Source organism: Python bivittatus, unplaced genomic scaffold, assembly GCF_059951505.1.
Source record: "Python bivittatus isolate LINGU-HERP-01145 unplaced genomic scaffold, Pbiv_v1 ctg000480_np1212, whole genome shotgun sequence".
In the NCBI taxonomy this organism is placed as follows: domain Eukaryota; kingdom Metazoa; phylum Chordata; class Lepidosauria; order Squamata; family Pythonidae; genus Python; species Python bivittatus.
The window spans coordinates 53,262,635-53,282,416 of NW_028277075.1; the positions used below are offsets into that span (position 1 = coordinate 53,262,635).

The 19,782-nt window shown below is 36.0% G+C and overlaps 1 protein-coding gene across 16 annotated transcripts in view; it reads right to left on the reverse strand.

Moving 5' to 3' along the window:
• Positions 1 to 19,782, reverse strand: part of LOC103058722 (F-actin-monooxygenase MICAL2) — an 86,143-nt gene that overhangs the window by 30,850 nt on the left and 35,511 nt on the right. For all 16 annotated transcript variants that reach the window (XM_088145917.1, XM_088145923.1, XM_088145922.1 and 13 more), the window contains 10 exons: positions 12,467 to 12,674; positions 11,340 to 11,456; positions 9,880 to 9,981; positions 8,351 to 8,506; positions 7,283 to 7,383; positions 5,925 to 6,182; positions 4,570 to 4,685; positions 3,659 to 3,785; positions 3,119 to 3,209; positions 2,865 to 3,012 (listed from right to left, as the gene is read on the reverse strand). In XM_088145917.1, coding sequence (XP_088002043.1) covers positions 2,865 to 3,012; positions 3,119 to 3,209; positions 3,659 to 3,785; positions 4,570 to 4,685; positions 5,925 to 6,182; positions 7,283 to 7,383; positions 8,351 to 8,506; positions 9,880 to 9,981; positions 11,340 to 11,456; positions 12,467 to 12,674 — 1,424 coding nt within the window. The remainder of the gene's footprint in view (positions 1 to 2,864; positions 3,013 to 3,118; positions 3,210 to 3,658; positions 3,786 to 4,569; positions 4,686 to 5,924; positions 6,183 to 7,282; positions 7,384 to 8,350; positions 8,507 to 9,879; positions 9,982 to 11,339; positions 11,457 to 12,466; positions 12,675 to 19,782) is intronic.

Below are 19,782 nucleotides of genomic sequence, written 5' to 3' on the forward strand. Positions count from 1 at the left end.
AATGTCACCTGGCAGGATCCAAGCAGTGCATCTTCTCTGTTGTGGCACTTGCCTTATAGAATAACACCTTTTCCCCAACATTCAGATGGCCCAGACTATGCTGGCCTTCCTTGGACTTGAAGATTTAGCTTTTCCCCCAGGCACTGGGGCCAGGATGTTAGTGGAGCCTGGAATATATGTGTGTGGCTTTATGCAGCCGCAGAATTTTTGGATGTTGTATTTTTATACACACACACAAATTATTATTATTACACACACACATATATACATATGTGCACATAAATAAATAAATATATAGATATTATAGATGGAGGGAGGAAATGTAGGGGGAGGAGAAAGGGGAAGTTCTACTGCATACCTTCTCTTCTCACACTGGAGTGAGCCATTGTTGGCTGACTAATTCTATTCAAATCAACGGGGCAAATTTGTGGTGGCTTAAGTCCCACTGGTTTCATGAGTAACTAAGTTTAACTAAGATGGCAGTTTTAACCAAAAATACACTCCATAAAACAGCATGATATAATGGAAGTTGATAGAGGAATGATCCAGTCTACATCAATCTCATTATTAAAACACTGAAAAGTTTAGGCTTATATTTGAACACAAGCAGTAATATGCAATGCTGCATATTTTTCTGATACCTAAGAGATCTGTTAGGACCCTGCATCTCAAGAATCAAGCTTATTTAAGTTTCAAACTGGTTAATGTTCTGGAGTTGTATCTCTGCATAAAACTGAACTTTCTTCCTATTCTGAAGCTGAGTTTTTCCTGCACTGAATATAAAACTACCACTGGGTAGTAACACCCCTTTCCTTCATTATTAGTGACACCTGAAAACATGTTCTCTCTCTACTTTCCTGCTGCTATTCAGTCATAGCATAGCTGTTCCAATGAGGGGTCAACTGGGAAATACACACACACACACACACACACACACAGAGTATAAGACTATATCTATTCAGGGGCCAAATGGCCAATGAATCAAAATGGAAGAAGTGCACGTCATACTACCAATGTGCTGAAACAGCCATAATCAATGACAGAAAATACTACCAAACATCCATAATTAATGACAGAGAATGCTACAACCCTAAGAAGATGTGAAATGCTATCCAAAATCTGTTTAGTTCCATCTCCTTGACAAGATAATATTACATCATCTCTTTCTCTCAACTGCACCCCAGTCTTACCTGAATTCTGTTAGGCCCATTCAACTCAAAATCATCAACCCACAATTAGAGACAGTATTCTTAATCAAACCTTACTCTGATAACATGAAAAAGGTAAAATCAGATGTTATAACACTACTGATGACACTCTTCAATTTTGAATAACCTCTCCCTGCATTTGCATCTGAGTATTATTCAGCATATAGTATTTAAAATATAATCCTGTAAAATAACAATTAGGGGGACGCGGTGGTGCAGCGGCTTAATGACGCTGAAAGTTGCTGGCCAGAAATGGCTGACACTTCAGCGGTTCGAGTCCAGCCTTCGCGTTAAACAGGGTGAGCTCCTGTTTCCTCCCCAGTTCCTGTCAACCCAACAGGTCGAAAACTCACGTGAGTAGATAAATGGGTACTCTCACTCCGGTGGGAGGAAAAATGCTGGCGGTGCCTTGCAAAAAAGGAGTTGGGAGCAGTTGCCGGTAAGCCCGAAAAGGGCGCGAAGCAATGGAAACCCCGCCTCCTGCGCTCGCCAGCTGGGCTCTGCCCTAGGAAGGAGGCTCTGGCAAACCACTTCCGAAGAACAGTTGCCTTGAAAACTGCAAGGACTCGTCCAAGCAGTCACTGCAGGGTCAGCAATGACTGAGCGCAGACCAAAAAAAAAAAAAAATAACAATTGCTATGAATTTAGGGGAAAAAATACCCACCTTTTCAAATCTAATAAGATAGATATCCTCCTCTCATTTCCACTTCCAACAGTCTTATCAAGAATGATACCATGTCTAACTGAATAACTAATGAATACTACCTTGTTCTTTTCTTATTTACTATATTTTAGTCAGCTATAAAGGGTTATTATAAATTGCCACTCTCAGCGATGTATGGTGCAGAACAGAGCTCCAAATCCATGAGAAGCAACTGTTATACACACCAGTCAACTCCGTATACCCACGTCAACCTCCTGAACCTCCATCTCCTAGTAATCTCGGCATGACATCATGCAAACCCCACTTATCTGCACTGATGATGTTTCCTAGTTGGGTAATGAAACATCTACAAGCAAACAGCCAAGCTCAGAGAGCACCAAGGACTTCACATGGCATCATTTTCAAGTGAGCATGTATCCAAGCAGTTCAGAAAAGGTTATTAAAATGGATGATGTTCTGTCCTGGATGATTGTATCAGATTATTTAGGCAGTCTATTTAAATCATCATATGTCTTTACCAAGATGTGATACAATTCAGAAAAACACAATAATTACAATAATTCTAATTAAGTTATTTTACAATTTAATAGCTATTGATATCAAGCTGGCCAGTTAACACACATTTCAGAATTGATAATTAACTATTCTGAATGCTGTTATGAGCCCTTTTGATGTCTCCATAATTCTTTCTGTTTGCAAACATAATCTTAACATATAGAAAGCATAAAAAAATATCAACTTCTTCTAAAATAAGCAAAAAACAGTATAGTTGAAACTCAAGGAGTTCTTTGAAACTGTAAATCTTGTATTTTTAGTATGGAGCCAAAGGCAGTGAGGGGCAGGATCTGAACAAAAACATGGAGAGAGTTGCAAAATAGATGTTAAAAAGAGAAACAATCTCTCTTTACTGTTTTGATTGGCCTTATCCAAGTCTATATTTTTATAAGGAACCTGGCAATTAGCAAGCATTACATACTTATATAAAAACTTACATGAGGTCAGGTCTGAAGTGATGCATAACTGCACATAAGGCAAGGCCACTTTTCCACGAACTGGTGAGATCTGTGACATTAACGTTCTTGTATCCTTCGGTCTGTTTCTGACACCAGGTTAAAAGTTTGTTGGGTCTTACGTCATATTCTGAAAGAATTAACGTTCTTTTTTTAAAAATGGTAAAAACTTTACAACTTTCAAGCTCTTCCAGTATATGGTGTAAAAAAGAATACTAATGAAGCACATTTCATACCATGTTTCGAAAGACCAATTGATCTTCTAATGGTATTTGCTCTTTCTAGTAGACACGGCTGCAGCTCATTTGTAATATATAAATGTTTCACCTGAAGAAAGATAATCATCTGTTCAATTCAGAATCTTCACTGCTCAAACCTGATTTATTGCCCAATTATCTAAATTGACAATGGATATGCAATGTCAATCTGACCCCATTTTATATTTTATTATATTTATATACTACCCCATGCCGAGATTCCAAGCATTTTACAAACATTAAACCACAGTAAAACACCACTACAGTAACTTGCATATAAACACGTATGGGAAGTAAAACTACCAAGATATTCATGAAAATAAGGCAGGATTGCATTTTCTTCATGATAATTTGAATTCGTTTTCACATTTTATATGTCAACTATGCAACCTCTATGTTCGTGGAAAGTCAAAGTTTAACAGAAATTTTCTAAAAAGAAAAACAAAATCAACCTTCACAGTATTGCTTGGAGAATGAAGAGTTGTATTGTTTATATCTCATGCTTATATCTCAGCTTACCTGATGAGGCCGAACACAACTTGAGTTCAGGTTTGGATATCGTGTGGCAGGGTCAATAGTGTACTGGTCAAAATTCTTAGTGATATTTTCAGGTGTTGTCTGAGGTAAGAGTCTATAAATACTTTCTCTGAAAGACAGCAATAGAAGTATGCCTGTGTGATTTTGAGAGCCATGCAGTTTTTTTCCTTACCTGATGTGCACCCAACTCTATTTAGAAATTAGGCAATGTATTTAAATTTGACAAAGTATGAAAAATGCTTAAGGTGAGAACTCAGACAGAAAAAAGTATGTCTTCCTGAGGCAGAAAATAGCTACAAAGAAGTAAGATTACATCATCCAAAATCATCTGGCTTTAATTTTTCTTTTGCACAAGAAACAACTCCTCCTTTAGCCACAAAACAGCAGTGGATATAGACTTCACAGCCATTATTATTAGTCAGTCAGGTTTCCATTTGCATGCCTGTGCTGTGTTTTGCTCCCCACAAACATGCTTTCTCAGCCCTTATGTGACCTTTTTCCAAATTCAGACACTTGACTTCATCACTACCACAAACAACATCCACCCAAAAATTTTTTTAAAATCTCTCAGCTCTACTCCTCTCCTTGTGAATGGGCTACAGTGAAGCAAAAAGGAAACAAATTGATAGCAAAGTAATAAAAAAAGAATAAGGTAATAGAAACATTATCAAATAAGGTATAAATAGGTAATCTGCATCCCTTTAGATGCTGCTGAAATACACTGTAGCTCACAGCAACGGAGCCATCAAGGCCAATAGTAAGGAATACTTGATATCTGGATGGCCACAGATTCTTCATCCCCACTTGGATCAAACTGGGAACAATTTAGGCTCTGTGAAAAATAGGATTTGCTCATTCCTCTAGTATATAAAGACAAACACATATAAGCTTACCTTTCTGCAAGGATATCAAGAGGGGACTTTCCTTGTGCCCAGCTTTTCACCATCCATGCTGTGTCAAATGCAGCCAGGAATCCTCTTGCACAACCAGTACCCATTGGCCAGAATGGCTGTGAAACGTATTTTTGTTTTAGATAACATCTAATATAATTCAAATTCAAATTCTTTATTACAATCAATGACCAGATCTAGGTACAATCCAGCAACAATATTACAGAGGGGGAAAGGGGAGTGGGATACAGGTAGGTAAGCAATTTACACAAGAGAGAGGAGAAAGAGGAGGAAAAGCAAAAAATAGCAGGTGAGAGCTGGAGTACTAGACTCCATTTAAAGTATGTAAGGGAGCAGGAATTGCAAAAAAAATGCTTAACTGTTAAGTATAGCGCTATACTGCTGAATGACAGTCTAGTAAAGTATTAAAATACTAATATATTGAAACATTTAGATAAATAAAAATATGGTGATAAAATGCAGAAGTATAGACTAAAATAATAAAATTCTGCCTAGAATACTTAGAGCATAATTGACTATGCTTACTTAGTAGCTACTTATTATAATAATAATTTAGGGTATATAAGAGGAGAGTGAGAAAGAGAAGGGAAAGAAAAATAAAATGGTTCAAGGACTTTGCGTTATCAGGTTGAGTCTGAAGCTGTTGTCTAGTTTTAACTGCTGCAGGGACAAATTTAGCTACCATGTGGACAATGACACAATTTGAATCAGAAAAGAGATAGCAGGCATTGAAATTGTCCATTCTCCTTGGCATTTGTAGTAAAGGGGAATTATAATGTTGTTTCAAAGGTCCACGTAGTAGAAGTTAAAGTAAAGAAAGATGTGCTGGATCGTTTTGATTTCCCCAGAGTTGCAGGGCTCATACATGGGAGTACAGGGATGTTTTCATACCTGCCATATAGTAGCACGAATGGGAGTAAATTGTGCTTAGCCCTGAAAAATCTTTTCCTCAACTGAGAGGCAGAGAGAGTTTGCTGGTTCCCAGGAACCTGTATCTAGTAGGATTCTAGAGCTCTGAGAGAGTGAGCTGACTTCAGACCGATGTTCAATGTCACTCAATTTTTGCAGCACTAGCTTTTTGGTCAAAGGTATCTAGGAGTCTACAGGCAATCCAACAGTTTGTAGGTTTTGCTCTACTGGCAGTGTTGCTCCACTTGATCCCTAAAGAATACAGCAACTGATTAACATGCCTAAATACTGGTTTTTTAAGTTAGAAAATGGTACTTTAGCACTCAGAATTGTAGTGTTTAGTAGGTGATGGTTCGTAAAACTATTATTACCAAATAAATCACAGTAGTTTTGAAGGATATCCTGAACAAACATGTATTTCACCCTACCTCTACTAAACTGTCTCCAACAAGAGCAACCAACAGTTGATGCCGATGCCTCTCACGTATTAATGCAGCATTTTCAGAGGCATACATAGAAGTAAAATCAAACATGGCTACATCTGGTTGCCCATAGTGATTAATTGCAAAATCTAAGGCAGGCAATTGGTAATCAGTTGCAAAGTCAGCAGCTTCTCTTGCATAGGACAGCAGATTGTCTTGGTCTACATTTTCCACACACAGTAGCATTTCAGTATCAATAAAATCCTAAATGAAAACACAGATGTCTATTGTTAGAGTTCTTTAGATATTCCTATGGATGCTACATAAAACAGATAATTCTATATAAGAATACAGGCTGAAGTTATATACATACTATATTCTATCTATGCAGATTTGTATGCACACACATAGCAATTTATTTGCTCTGTACTACTGAATGCATCTAAATCAAATATATATGTACCTAAACAACAAAATGAAGGTTTTGTTTTAAAACTGAAGTTTCCTTTTTAAGAATTAGGAAGTTAGACAACATATAATTCCCTTAAAAGGGAAACAATATAACCTGTATTCAGCAAATAGAGAAATAGTTCAGTTAAATTCGAGTTTGAAAAAGAAAAATTACTTTTATTTTTATGCCATAAAACTCGGTTCCCAAAAACATATATCACTCTTCCCCAATCAGATGCTTCCAGAAAATTTGGGCTTCAACTCCCATAGCCCCCAGGCATTATTTTTAATATAGCACAAATACAAATTCTATGACTTTATAAAGTAGCCCAACTGAGATATAACCATTTTAATCCAGTACATGCCCTAGCCTATTAGTGCTACAATGAGTCTTATGCCTGCATGTTCCATATGCCTCTCCCTCTTGCACACTCAGCTTCAGTGAAGTGATCTTGAACTCTTAAATGCAATTTCCTATTATACAAGTAGTCCCCAGTTTAAGAATGAGTTCCATTCCCAAAGTCTGTCCAAATTGAAGTTGTATGTAAGTTGGAACAGTCTTATTGTGTAATACTGTATAAGTAGTATTGTGTAATTAACTTGAACCATTGTGTATTTAACTCCAGTCGTTGTGTATTTAACTCAAATTTTGCTACAATAGGCTCCATTCTTAACTATGGGTCATCCATAAACTGGGCACTCTTAACCTGGGGACTACTTTGAAAATGCAGTTCAGCCTTTCTCAAGTTGTAGTTCTTCAGATGTGTTGGGACTGCAACTGGAAATTGCCATCCCGACGAATCTGGCCAGCAGTGTGTAAACAAAGAGATGCTGTAATCTCAAGATTCTGTCCAGGCTCAGAAATCAGAATGCATACTATTATACATAGAAAAAAAATATCACTGGATACCTACATTAATAATGACCCCTTTCTCCAGAAGGCTCTGTTTCTTTGCAGTCATCACAAAGTAGTGAGTGCTATCTTTATAGTAAACAATATTTTCCAGGTCAATTCCTATAGAGCAGCAAAACATATTTTTGGATGAAAACATGTACACTAAAACAGTGTACATTTCTCATTTATCTACTTTAACATTCAACAAATTTGGACAAACCATTTTTTTACCTTCTAAATTTTGAATTTAAATTCATTCATACTGCAACATTCTCAAGTATACATTTAATTCTAAAATTATGTTAATGGTAAAAACAGAATTATATAATACCTTAAACACATTGAAGAATATATGTTTATAGTCTAAAATCCTATTCTACTTTTAAATTACATTGCATTAAATTTGTCAACAAACAGCATGTATCAGAGGATCAGATTTCTCCTCTGTATGCATCCAAAGTGTTGGGAAATTTCTGGAACAGAATGTAACAGGAAGAAATAAAGACTGAGAAGATTCTATTGTAATATGTCATAAAACATTTTGCTATTTTTATTGCAATGACTATCACCTTGTAAATAACTATGACTTAGTTCATACCTAATGCTACAGCCAGAGGTCCATAACTTGTGGCCCATACATGAAGGCACCCTTGAAAGCCTTGCAAGCAATCTGCATAGGCCTACAGTTGTTATCAAATCATAGTTTTATTGTAAGAGAAAGGGAAAAGTATTAAATTCCTAACTAGACAGCATTCATACTCAATTTCTATTTATATTTAATTAAATGTAAATATAAATGAAGTGAAATCAGTTTGTTCTTAATCCTCCATATGCCTACATCCAAAAAATAGAGTGACCCTCAACCTAGAAAAAAATTACACACCACCGCACAAAATTATAATGTGGTTGGATTGTTTTTGGTTTAGCATGATGAGTGAAGCTGTCTATTATAGATTTTGTGTAAACCAATGAACAACAAAGTCTTAAAGAAAATGAACAAAACTGCCATCACTAATTTTATACACCTGCTACTCAATTTGGTTCCCAACTTGCTTTATTTTGCCATGCTTAAAAGGAGGTTACCCACCGGTTTCTTCTTTCAAATCTTGGAAGAATTTTTGATTGAAAATGAAAGCAACACCACTAATCTCCTCCACCTTGGCTTCTGCAGTTGTATTTTTATTAATAAAGTTGGCAGTAATGGCAATAGCCAGCTTTCCACGAAATTCCTTCCTTTTAAAACCTTACAGTGAAAAGACAACAAGAGCAATGCATATCAGTTGATTAATCCTACATTTTTTTCCCCCATGTGAGATTTTGGCATTCTCACAAGATGTCAGGGGGAGATCACCACAAAGATTGCAAATTAATTTGGAGCATGAAAACTCTCAAATGTTTGTTCCTCTCTCCTAACATTTCTCTGTTATGTCCTCTGTTAATTGAACCATACCTCCTTTAACTATATTATTTCCCAAATCAGATTTTTAAAACTGTCCCTCTTCATTTTTAAACTGGATAGTTTTACTTATTTCATATCCAGTGCAAACATACTATATATTTACATATCACCTAAAAGATTTACTTTTTTTTTTTTACTAAGAACTTTCTTGGTGTTACCTTTGTGACTATTCTACCACATTCCTCTGGTACCTTCCAACCCCAGCATTCCTACTGCCCTCTAGATGTATTGAATTTTTTCTCCTATAATTCAGACATGATACAAGAGCCCAATCAGCTGAGCATAAAACAATATGTACACAGAGGATTATAGTTCACTGAATTAGCTTCTGATCCATTTAACTCACTATTGTAAACACTGACTGGAATGGGCTTCCTGGAGTTTCAATTAGAATTCCATCCCAGCCCTACCTGGAGTTGCCAGGGATCAAATACAGTATTTATCAGTCAGGGAGTAAATTGAGGATCTTCTGCATATAAGGTGAAATCTGCAGGAAAAGATTTGTTGCTCGTACGCAAAGCATGCTAAACCAATCTACTGGTTTGTGATTATGTAAGTACAACTCTCTGTAGCAATATTAAGTTTCAAAGTGCTAATACAAAATCCAATATTTTCAAAGAATTAAATGTGCTTCTAATTAAAATCCAATAGGAATATGCATAAAGATGTTGGGTCATATGCCATAGCATGGGCTATTTAGCTAATGCCTCATTGACAAAAGCCAGCTCAGAGTTGGGATATTGTATATTTAATATTTTTGCAGCTAGTACAACAGAATCTTCTTTTCCTTCCATTTGCTTATTCTCTGTCAAATCCAAAATGACTATCTTTTAAGTCAAGTTATTGCTTCCTAAAGTAATTATTCATTAAATATATAGCAAATATTGTGTATATTTATTTTGTACCCCTGCAGAATTGTGATCCAAATAGCACAGCATGGAACAATGAAGATTTCTGCATTAGTTTGCCATTAAAAAGTGCATGTCTCTTTCTGTTACTAATATTAATAGCCACCCACATTTTTAAAAGATAAAAATGTAATAATTTTTAAAAGTCTGATCTACTTTACCATTCATCATAAAGAAAGAAATGAGCAGGCTCTTTATTTCCATTTTAGATGCTTACTCAGTTGTGTTTTGATACCATTTATAACATACCTTCCAAAGAATTTCTCCGGCCATCAGCTCCAATTATGACATCAAATTCAAATTCTGATAAGGGATGATCCATTGGGAGAAATTCAGCCCGCCAACCTATTTCTGAAAGCAAGAGGTTGGCCAGCAAACATACGTCAGTCACATGAGCAATGCAAGTCTTGTTAAGAAAAGTCTGGAAAAACTTCCCTACCTTCTTCTACTTCATTTTTTAAATGATTCAACTTGTTAAAAATATGCATTATAGAAAATGCACACAAAGTGTGTGTTTTATGGGAGAAACACATACTATATTTGTAATTTGTGAAAAATTGTATGTATTTATTGCAAATTCTCTTACAGTTAAAACAATCTAAAAAAATGGGATGGACACCATAAATGATTAAATATAGATGAATATGTCCATCCATACCACATTTGTGTTAAACAGAGCAATATCAAGCAACACTTCAAGAAAATTTACACAAATATGGTCATGAATCTAGAGAGAGTTCCTACAAGTCCAATGTATTTATCATACTCAAAATTATACTATGGTGTAACAAACATTACAAGCAAGAACATTAGGTTTTTATGCTGAACCACAACTTAATTAGTTGCTATTACCAAACTTCCTTCATACTCGGAAAAATAAGGATTCCTGAGAATTTAATTAGCTTCTGCGCTCAATCCCATCCTTAACCTCTTTGGAAAAAACTTTCAGACTCAGTCCTGCTATTCTAGTTCAAGAGAAGGTATGCGGCATCACATCTGCTCTAAAACTTAACATTAACATTAGTCAAAATAAGTATAATACACAAAAGCATGCATTTATTCAGGTCATATATTGAGATGCACAATGGAAAATTAGTTTTGTTTCAAACCAAAACAAACACATAATGTCTCAGAAGTTCTGCTGAACTGTGGGTAGACTGTAGTTCAACAACAGAAATCCAGAAGGTTTTCATTATTTGGGGATTTGGTTGAGACAAAATTTGGAAGGGTCCTACGGGCTACTCTCTTTTCCTAGTCTACATTGCTTATGCCAGAACTTTCTTCCCTTCCTCCCCTTATGCTGCATTTGAAGCTAAGGACATCAGCATTGACAGCTAAAGGGAAACAGGGAAGGAAAACCTTGGAAGGATGGGAACAGGCAGGCTGGTTGTGTGTGCTGTGCTTGAAGTCAGTGAGACAGCTATCCAACCAGCCCTTTCATCCACCTGACTTTTCCAGCACCTTCCTTTCCCTACTTCCTTCACTTAGCGGTCATGCACATCAATGACTTTGGCTTTCTCCATAAACATATCTGCCCAGAATACAAAATTTCACTATAGATACAAACCAAACATGCATTTTGGTCTAGACACAGACCAGCTGTACACAACGCTTTGCACACCCCTAGTCAGATATAATCTGTTGCACCAAAAATAAAAACTGATTATTTTTTTCTGTGTAATTCTTTCTTTAGAAGAAACAAGACTTACTTTGATTTTCCTGATCTTCAGGAGGTTCCAAAACTTTCACAAATTCTAAATTCACATGGATTTCAACTCCCAGCAGCAGTGCAATCTTGAAGAGGATAAGCTGAAGTTGCCTAATGCCTATAAAAGAGAAATGATATGGATAATGTTTTGATTATGCATTATTTACCAGGCATTTTCATTCTGGTTATTTTCTAATTTACTTAATACTGAGATAATAAGATATCCAGAAAGTTTATGTTTCGTTATAATGTCAAGAAAGGATCTACCCCTATTTGTTGAATCCCATTCCTGAGTTGATGATGAATAGTCCAGATTATAAATGGAGGCTGTAGTTGAACTCTGACATATACACCAAGTCTTACTGAAAAATACAATTTAAGTTATCCAGCATCAGAAAGTGCTTTGGCAATGGGTTCAGTAGCTTGGCAAAAGGCACTGCTGCTTTAAAGAAATACTATGCTCATGCTCTCATGTTTCCTAAAGTACTTCTTCTGAACTACTTTTGAAGCATACTCACTCCATTAGGTACCATTTTATAACCTAAAAGTGTTGAGCCTTCTAGTACAATGAGTACACAGTAAGAAGCAACATAGGAAATATCCTTCAAATTATCAGCACAGCCCAAATGAAAACTTCGGAGAAAAGGATTTCCAGGCATAAACAATTTTAAAATAAAAACTAGGCAGGTCAACCTTTTCTATGTGCAATTGTACATAAACACTAAATGTAATTTCTGCCAACTGATATTGATGAACATTTAAAGGAACACTTTGGCATCCAGGTTAGATAAACACACGTAAAATTATTGATAGGAGGCACAAACTCTGAAGGAGTAGGATGTTCTAGGTACTAAAGCACTTATTTCATCTTCTTCCAAAAATACCTGGCACAGGCTTTTTCGGCAGTGGAACTTGGCTTCAGCATTTGAATCCATTCTAATAAATGTTATACCATCTCAGGAAGAGCTGCAAATCTGCACGCCCTCAACCATTTAACACACTGTATATTTGCAGCTGTGTATTAACTTGCAGCTAATATTTCTAAACAAGAATATTCACCATACATCTGCGTATAATGTGCCTCTTTTTTCCTTTTCAGAAAGAAACAATTATGTAATTGTGACTTACTAATGTGGTCAATAGATCCAGCACAAAACTTCCCATAAAATTTTTTAGCTCCCAGACTTCGAAGATCATGAATAGTAAATGGCCAGAGGTGAAGCACATTGTTTCTTGAAAAAGTGTCTCGCTTTTCTACGACAATGACTTTGGCTCCAAGAAAGGCAAGTTCTATGGCAGTCCGCAAACCGCAGGGACCACCTCCAACAATCAAACACTGGAAAAAGAAAGAAGAGGAAAATTGATTATATTAAGGCCTATAGGAAAATTAAAATTTGCAATGTCCCACACAGCCAGCAGATAATGAAAAAGATGTCAAAAACCTTGAGAGAAGTCCACCCTCATCACTAGGCAAGAAAAGTCAAGGGTGAAGTTAATTAATAATATGGTGTAGGATTCAAAATGTTGGACTGAGGCAACCAGGTTCAAAGCCACCCTTGGCTATGGAAGCTTCCAGACTGACTGTGGGCCAGTCACTCTCAGCCCAATGTACTTCACAGGAGTATGGTTGTGTGGATACTTTGGAGGACAGAGTGCTATGCATGCTGCCTTGAGTTTCTTGAGATATAAGTCTAACAAATAATAACTCAGTCCTAAATATACTTACTCAAAAACCTGCCATTTAATTCAGAGATAGGTCCTTTCCACCAATGGCCCAATTACATATTCTTAGTTGTCCTCTTTCATTAAAACAGATGTGTATATTCTTAATCCAGATACTAATTGCTTTCTGGAAACTACCATTTCTAAAACTATTTGCTCCAAAATTGCTACATGTAACAAACAGCACTTTTGAGTACAGAAGACGGATATGCAGGTGGAAAGTAGCTCATAGCTAAGCCCTTCCTCAGCTACTTTCTCTTCAAACTAAGTAGGCAGTTTAAAAACAATGTTTTAACATGAATGTCATTTGGACCAAATTATAGAGTTTTGGAAACTTGCTTAGAAATGTTCAAAAACCTATGAAGCAAACTTAAATCAACATGATGCATTCATTATTCTTTTGAGAACCAACCACTTCAGTATAGATTTGACTGACTGACTGACTTATTTATTTATTTATATGCATGTACACAGAGGATGTGCTGATCAACTGTTAAACAGTTCTCATCAACATTGGCAGAAGAAAAGGAGGGGAAAAAACCCCCAAGCACTGGTATAACAAACTATGCTTACTTTCCTCTCTGTAAGACTAACTCTTGTTTAACAAACCATGGTTAAATCCTGGCTTTGAACTACATGCAAACAATTAGCATCCTGCACCACTTCTGAGTATACTGTATGTTTAGCAGCAATCCTGTTTTCTGAAAAGAATAAATTTGAATCCAAATTGAAGAGGGGGAAGCAGGACAACAGGTGTAGAACTTTCTGCTGTGTTTGTGAATCTAGATCAGAAGAAGCACTACTCACAAAAATACAACACATACTTTGCAGTAAACTATTTCTGCATGGGTAAATTTTGGTCTTCCCAGCTAGATTTATTATATGAAGCCAAAACTGTGCTAAAGAATAATGGGCAGAAGGGATAACCTTGAGGAGCAAGAGGAAGAGCCACAACCAAGACAAGGGTCAGATAAAAGAAATCTGAGTCCAGGGTAGAAATGTAATTTGAGAAAACATCTCAGACATAACCCTCCCTGGTTCTCACAAAGATAAAGGGAGGGAGGGGGAAGCAATTCAGACTTCAAAGATTCTGTTACTGTAATTTTATAATAAAAGTAGTATTATCATTCATAACTTTGGTTTTTAGTCTAGCCTACCTTGAAGGGCTGACATAAAGAAGCTATACTACTTTTCAGAGCAAGTGTCAGCTCCTATCATAAGAGGTTGTTCAGTTGACCTAATTATATGGATCAGTATGATCCAGTCCAGATACTATCAAGACTGAGGAAATAGTTGGCTGGGGTTTGTATAGTTTGTCAGCACATTTTTGTTATGATTAACATGAGAACTCTGAGTTCTAACAAACATTGCTAAAGAGTTACACACAAAATTTAACAATACTCAACTCATGCACACCATAAATGGTTTAATCTACTCTGGCCTGCCAAACAAAGATGTGTGTGTGTGTGTGTGTGTGTGTATACATAAACAATGCCAATTACAAAAGGTGACTCAAAAATTGCTTTTTCAAGAAATATTCGTTTATCACTCAAAACAATTCTTTTTAGCAATTGCAAGATAGACACCGCCTACTTTCTCCAAGGCATACAGTCAGCAACCTTTTAATGCCACAATCCGAGAATACCATCTAACATATTTATATTTGCTACTAAATTACTTGCTTTTTAGTTTTATCAAGATGTCCTACTAAAATGCAGATTATACATGTAATTTGCCACTCATACTAAAATATTTGGAGGACAAAAGCAATACACCTAACTGCATTAAACACAATAGTGTTTAGACTCCCCCATTTATCAAGTTGTGAATGAGACTGAACACATTAGTTCTCAATTCCATTTAAATCTGAAGGTACATAAATAAATATTTAATACACAGATATCTAACTTTACACTACATACTGATTCCAGGCTTTTTCTCCATTTCCAATTCCAGCTAATCCATTTATGATGAAATTGAGCAAATACGACAAATTGCTAGACAAAGACTCAATAGGGAGAATAGTTAGAAAAACAACCTCATCAGCGTCATCCTGAGTTCATAGACTGACAGGCAGCTTACATTAGCTTGAGTTCTGGATGTCGGCCTGGTTGATGAAATGCCTTCCACTTAACTCATTCTCTTCTGTTTGCTAAATTGGAATTTGAAGAAGAGAGAATGACCTTAAAAGCTTTGTGGATTTCATTTTTGGGGAATTCTGCATCTTACTTCACAGTCACAAGTATTCTTAAGATGTCTAGCATTTTTGAATCCTAACATAACCAGTTCAAATATATTAACAAAGCCTTTCACATACTATTTCTACCTACAATAGAGCGTGTGATAAATCATGTGTCTGGGGTTTCCTAAAGTCTGGATTTTCAAACATCAAAAAACTTTAATGCTGTTATCACATTTGCTCTTCTGCCTTGCAGCAATAGATTCAGAGTGTGAAAAGGGATGAGCTGATCTCCCTAATAATAATGGAAACAGGCAGAATTTGCTGGAGACAAATGAGTAGTATTTCCACCACGGCTAGCATTAAGGAACAACTTCTGTCCCTCATATACTCCAAAATGTTTTTTAAGCTATATTGTATGAAGAATTATATAGAGTGTCAACTAATTATAGTTTCTGTAGACAAAGTTTATCTCTCTGTTAGGAAGAAAATACATTCCTCCCTCCAGTGGGACTAACATTTATTTTCATGCAAAAAAATTGTTGGCATGTGAGCTGAAATTGGTCAATTTCTTTCTGTCTTCCATTACGTCTTAAAGCACTGGAAAGGAATAGACATATCAGCATCCATTCATGTATAAAGGATACTTTTTAAAAAATATAAATATTTCTAGTGAACCCAAAATCTAGTTTCAACCCCCAACTCAGTTTTTTATTATTTCAGAATTTTTACAGCTGTACTTCTACTCTGATCTTTTAACCAGGATAATATACTATACGATAATAATTTTGCCGGGAAGAAAGCAAACCAAAGAAGCTGTGCGTGCACATGCACACGTATGCAGGGACAGCTGACAACAGTTTCTAAAATGCAAAAGATGCAGCTGTTTTAAGGATCTGAAGAGAGGTGCTTCATTCCTGCTCCCATGCTTTGCAAAAAACATCTTTTGAAGAATCTGTACTACCCTAATATATACTATTACTGTGACAGAGACATGGAACACAGAAGAGTGGCATAAAATGAAGAACTCGGTATATTCTTATAAAACAGGCACACATTTATGCATCTTGATCTATTGTGTCCAACTTGCATAATATTATCTGCATTGTATGTTCTTGTTCTATGCATTCTTTTGGCCAGTGTGTGTTTTTCTGGGCTTACAATTTGGTACAGTTCATTGCTCTGAAGGTTTCTACAGAGACTTCATAATGCACCATTAAATAAGATAGAAGACAACTACTATACTATTTTAAAAAATAGACCTTTACAAAACTCACTGATATGCCATACCATTAAATGTAGAGCTTGCAGCAAAAAGAATAAGGTTGTTCTTTAGATCAGAATCTACCTCTATCCGTCTACAGCCAGCTACATACAGCATACTTGCTTTATCCAATATGCATCTGATATCTTATCAGATCTGATGTCTTATGTTTACATCTAAACAAATACTTTAAATCAGCACCAATTTGTTCTAACTTATATAGCAGATGTTATCAGAGACACTTATCTCACTCCTGATGTGAACTACAGAGGCTTGTTTTAAAGCAATAGATGCCAATGTCCTCAAGGAAAAAGCTCCTTTGTTCATATTAGTGCAGAGGAATGCAGGGAAACATACCTCCAAGTTATTTTTGAGATAGGAACAAAATCGTCTGCTGGAACGCTGGGCTAAATAGATTTTATTTGGTCTGGCAAGTGAATGAAGCAAGTTATGTGCATTTCTTATTAAAAACTGTTAATAAAGCTGCACTTAGAATTAAGTACCCTTAAGTCCAGGGGAACTTTGTCCTAGGAACCTATGCATAGGATTGCAGTTATATTCCATAATCTTGGCTGTAACATTTAATGTAGAATTTGGGCTCTTTTAGGATGAAATTTTGAATTTTATTAGTTCCTTTGACTATTAATAATCAAAATAGCATGTACTGTATATATATCTCTCTGTGTATATATTTAACAAATTTATATGGCTGCCCATCTCACTGAACATGTCTCTGGGAGTTATACCACCAACAATAAAAACAATGTCACAACTGTTAAAAACTTTAAAAATACATAAAAGCAAGTTTGCAAAAGAACATCTATCTAAATACAGTATAACTATCGCACAGGCTCCCCATTGGATTCTCAAGATTGGTGGAAGAACCGTGTGCGTGTGTGTGTGTATGTGTGTGAAAATATTATTATGGATTCTTTTCAAGGAGTATGATGATCAATGGAAATTCTGTATTTCAAAATTTATCAGTATGCTGATTCACACAATATGTATCTTAAAAAATGAACTGCAGTATTCTTACAAATATATTTTTACCAATGCTCCCATAATTTATATCTATATACGAACGTAATTTTTATTTATAAGTAGCAAAGCACTATATCTGCATCCCATCCCATTTTTCACGGCTGACTAAAAAGAGAACAGTGATTATTATACCAGAATGATAATACGTGTAAGACCCACAGAATGCATGCTGTTAAGAGCATTTGAACATGTTACTTGCTGATTAAAATTATTTTTAAAACCTATGAGGTTTTTTTGTGATGACCAGCCCAGTGAAGAGCAAATGACTGATTTTATTAAGATTGAATATTGAAGACTAGTTTCTATATAGAACATTCAAGGTGCCACTTAGTAACAGAAGCATATTTTACAACTGACAGAACCAGTAAGGGTATATAATTAATTACACTCTTTTAAAAACTGAATGATGGTCTGACGAATACAGTTGCTATCATTATATTTCTTTAAATATATAAAAGTTATATATTTTTATATCATTATATAAAAAATTAAACATTAAAGAACCCTGTAGCTAAACCTTGGCTATATTAAAAAAATAAGGTTACTATGTACAGTATGTCTTACTCCTATGGAGCCTAATTTTGTAGAAAATAAAGGCAGAATCTAAATCTAAAAATAAATAAATAAAATCCTTGTAAAAAATGTCTAAGTTAACCACTTCCAGATATTCTATGCCATTTACCAGGGTGACAAAAACAGTTTAAGAATTTTATTAAGCATGGTTGTAAATTTTGTTCACAGGTAATTAACATCCTCTTTGAGTAATTTGTAATGTCATTTTATGCTTATAAAAGAGCTATTTTGCTTCATGTTGCACTAAAAAGTTAAACATTCTAATTTAACAAACTTGATTCCATTATATATCTTAAATAAATATTAATACAGCAACATTAACCTATCTTTTCTAAACTGTAGATATTTTAACTGTTACTTGTCCAAATATTTTGTTTCCATGGCGTTTCTGAATAAATTCTGTTCCTAAGCAAATTCTTCCCTTTCTTCCCTCTCTGCTCCCAAATATTGACCTATGCTTGGTTGATTTAAAATAAAAAAAGGGCAACATCTCCTGGTTTCAGCCACTTGAATCCCAGGTGAGAGACTATTCCAAAGGGCTGAGGCCACTACCGAGGAGGGATACCTCTGAGGTCTCATCAGATGACAGCATTTAAGGGAATATCCGTTATTATTTTTAAACTGAACTTTGACATACTATGATTATGTTAAACAGAAGGCTGATGGCTTCAATTCAGACTTGCCCTTATCAGTACATATTTTATGGATATGTGCTGTTGGGGGTGGGATATTTTGAATAGACCACTGTTTGGTATATATTAGTATATCAGCATATAATAGGATAATATTACACAATAAATTAGTATATTAATATATAAGCACCTCTTCGAAATTTAGGTGAGGTTCATCTCCCTGGTCTTTGGACCCAGACTGGAGCAGTCATCCCAATGTTGTTGTTGTTTAATCGTTAAGTCGTGTCCGACTCTTCGTGACCCGATGAACCATATTGCGCCAGGCCTTCCTGTTCTTCACTGCCTCCCTGAGTTTGCTCAGTTTCATGCTCATTGCTTCAGTGATGCTATCTAACCATCTCATCCTCTGCCGTCCTCTTCTCCTTTTGCCTTCAATCTTTCCCAGCATCAGGGTCTTCTCCAAAGAGATCTCTCTTCGCATTAGGTGACCAAAGTATCTGAGCTTGAGCTTCATTATCAATCCGTCCAATGAGCAATCAGGGTTGATTTCCTTTAAGACTGACTGGTTTGACCTCCTAGCAGTCCAGGGGACTCTCAAGAGTCTTCTCCAGCACCACAGTTCAAAGGCATCAATTCTTCGGCGCTCAGCCTTCTTTATGGTCCAGCTCTCACAGCCATACATTACTACTGGAAAAACCATAGCTTTGACTATGCAGATCTTTGTCGGCAAGATGACGTCTCTGCTTTTTAATATGCTATCTAGGCTTGCCATAGCTTTCCTCCCAAGGAGCAAGCGTCTTTTAATTTCATGGCTGCAGTCTCCGTCTGCGGTGATCTTGGAGCCCAAATAAATGAAGTCTGTTACTGCTTCCATTTCTACCCCTTCTATTTGCCAGGAATTGATGGGTCCAGATGCCATGATCTTAGTTTTTTTAATGTTGAGTTTCAAGCCAGCTTTTGCACTCTCCTCTTTCACCCTCATCAAGAGGCTCTTTAGTTCTTCTTCATTTTCTGCCATTAGGGTGGTATCGTC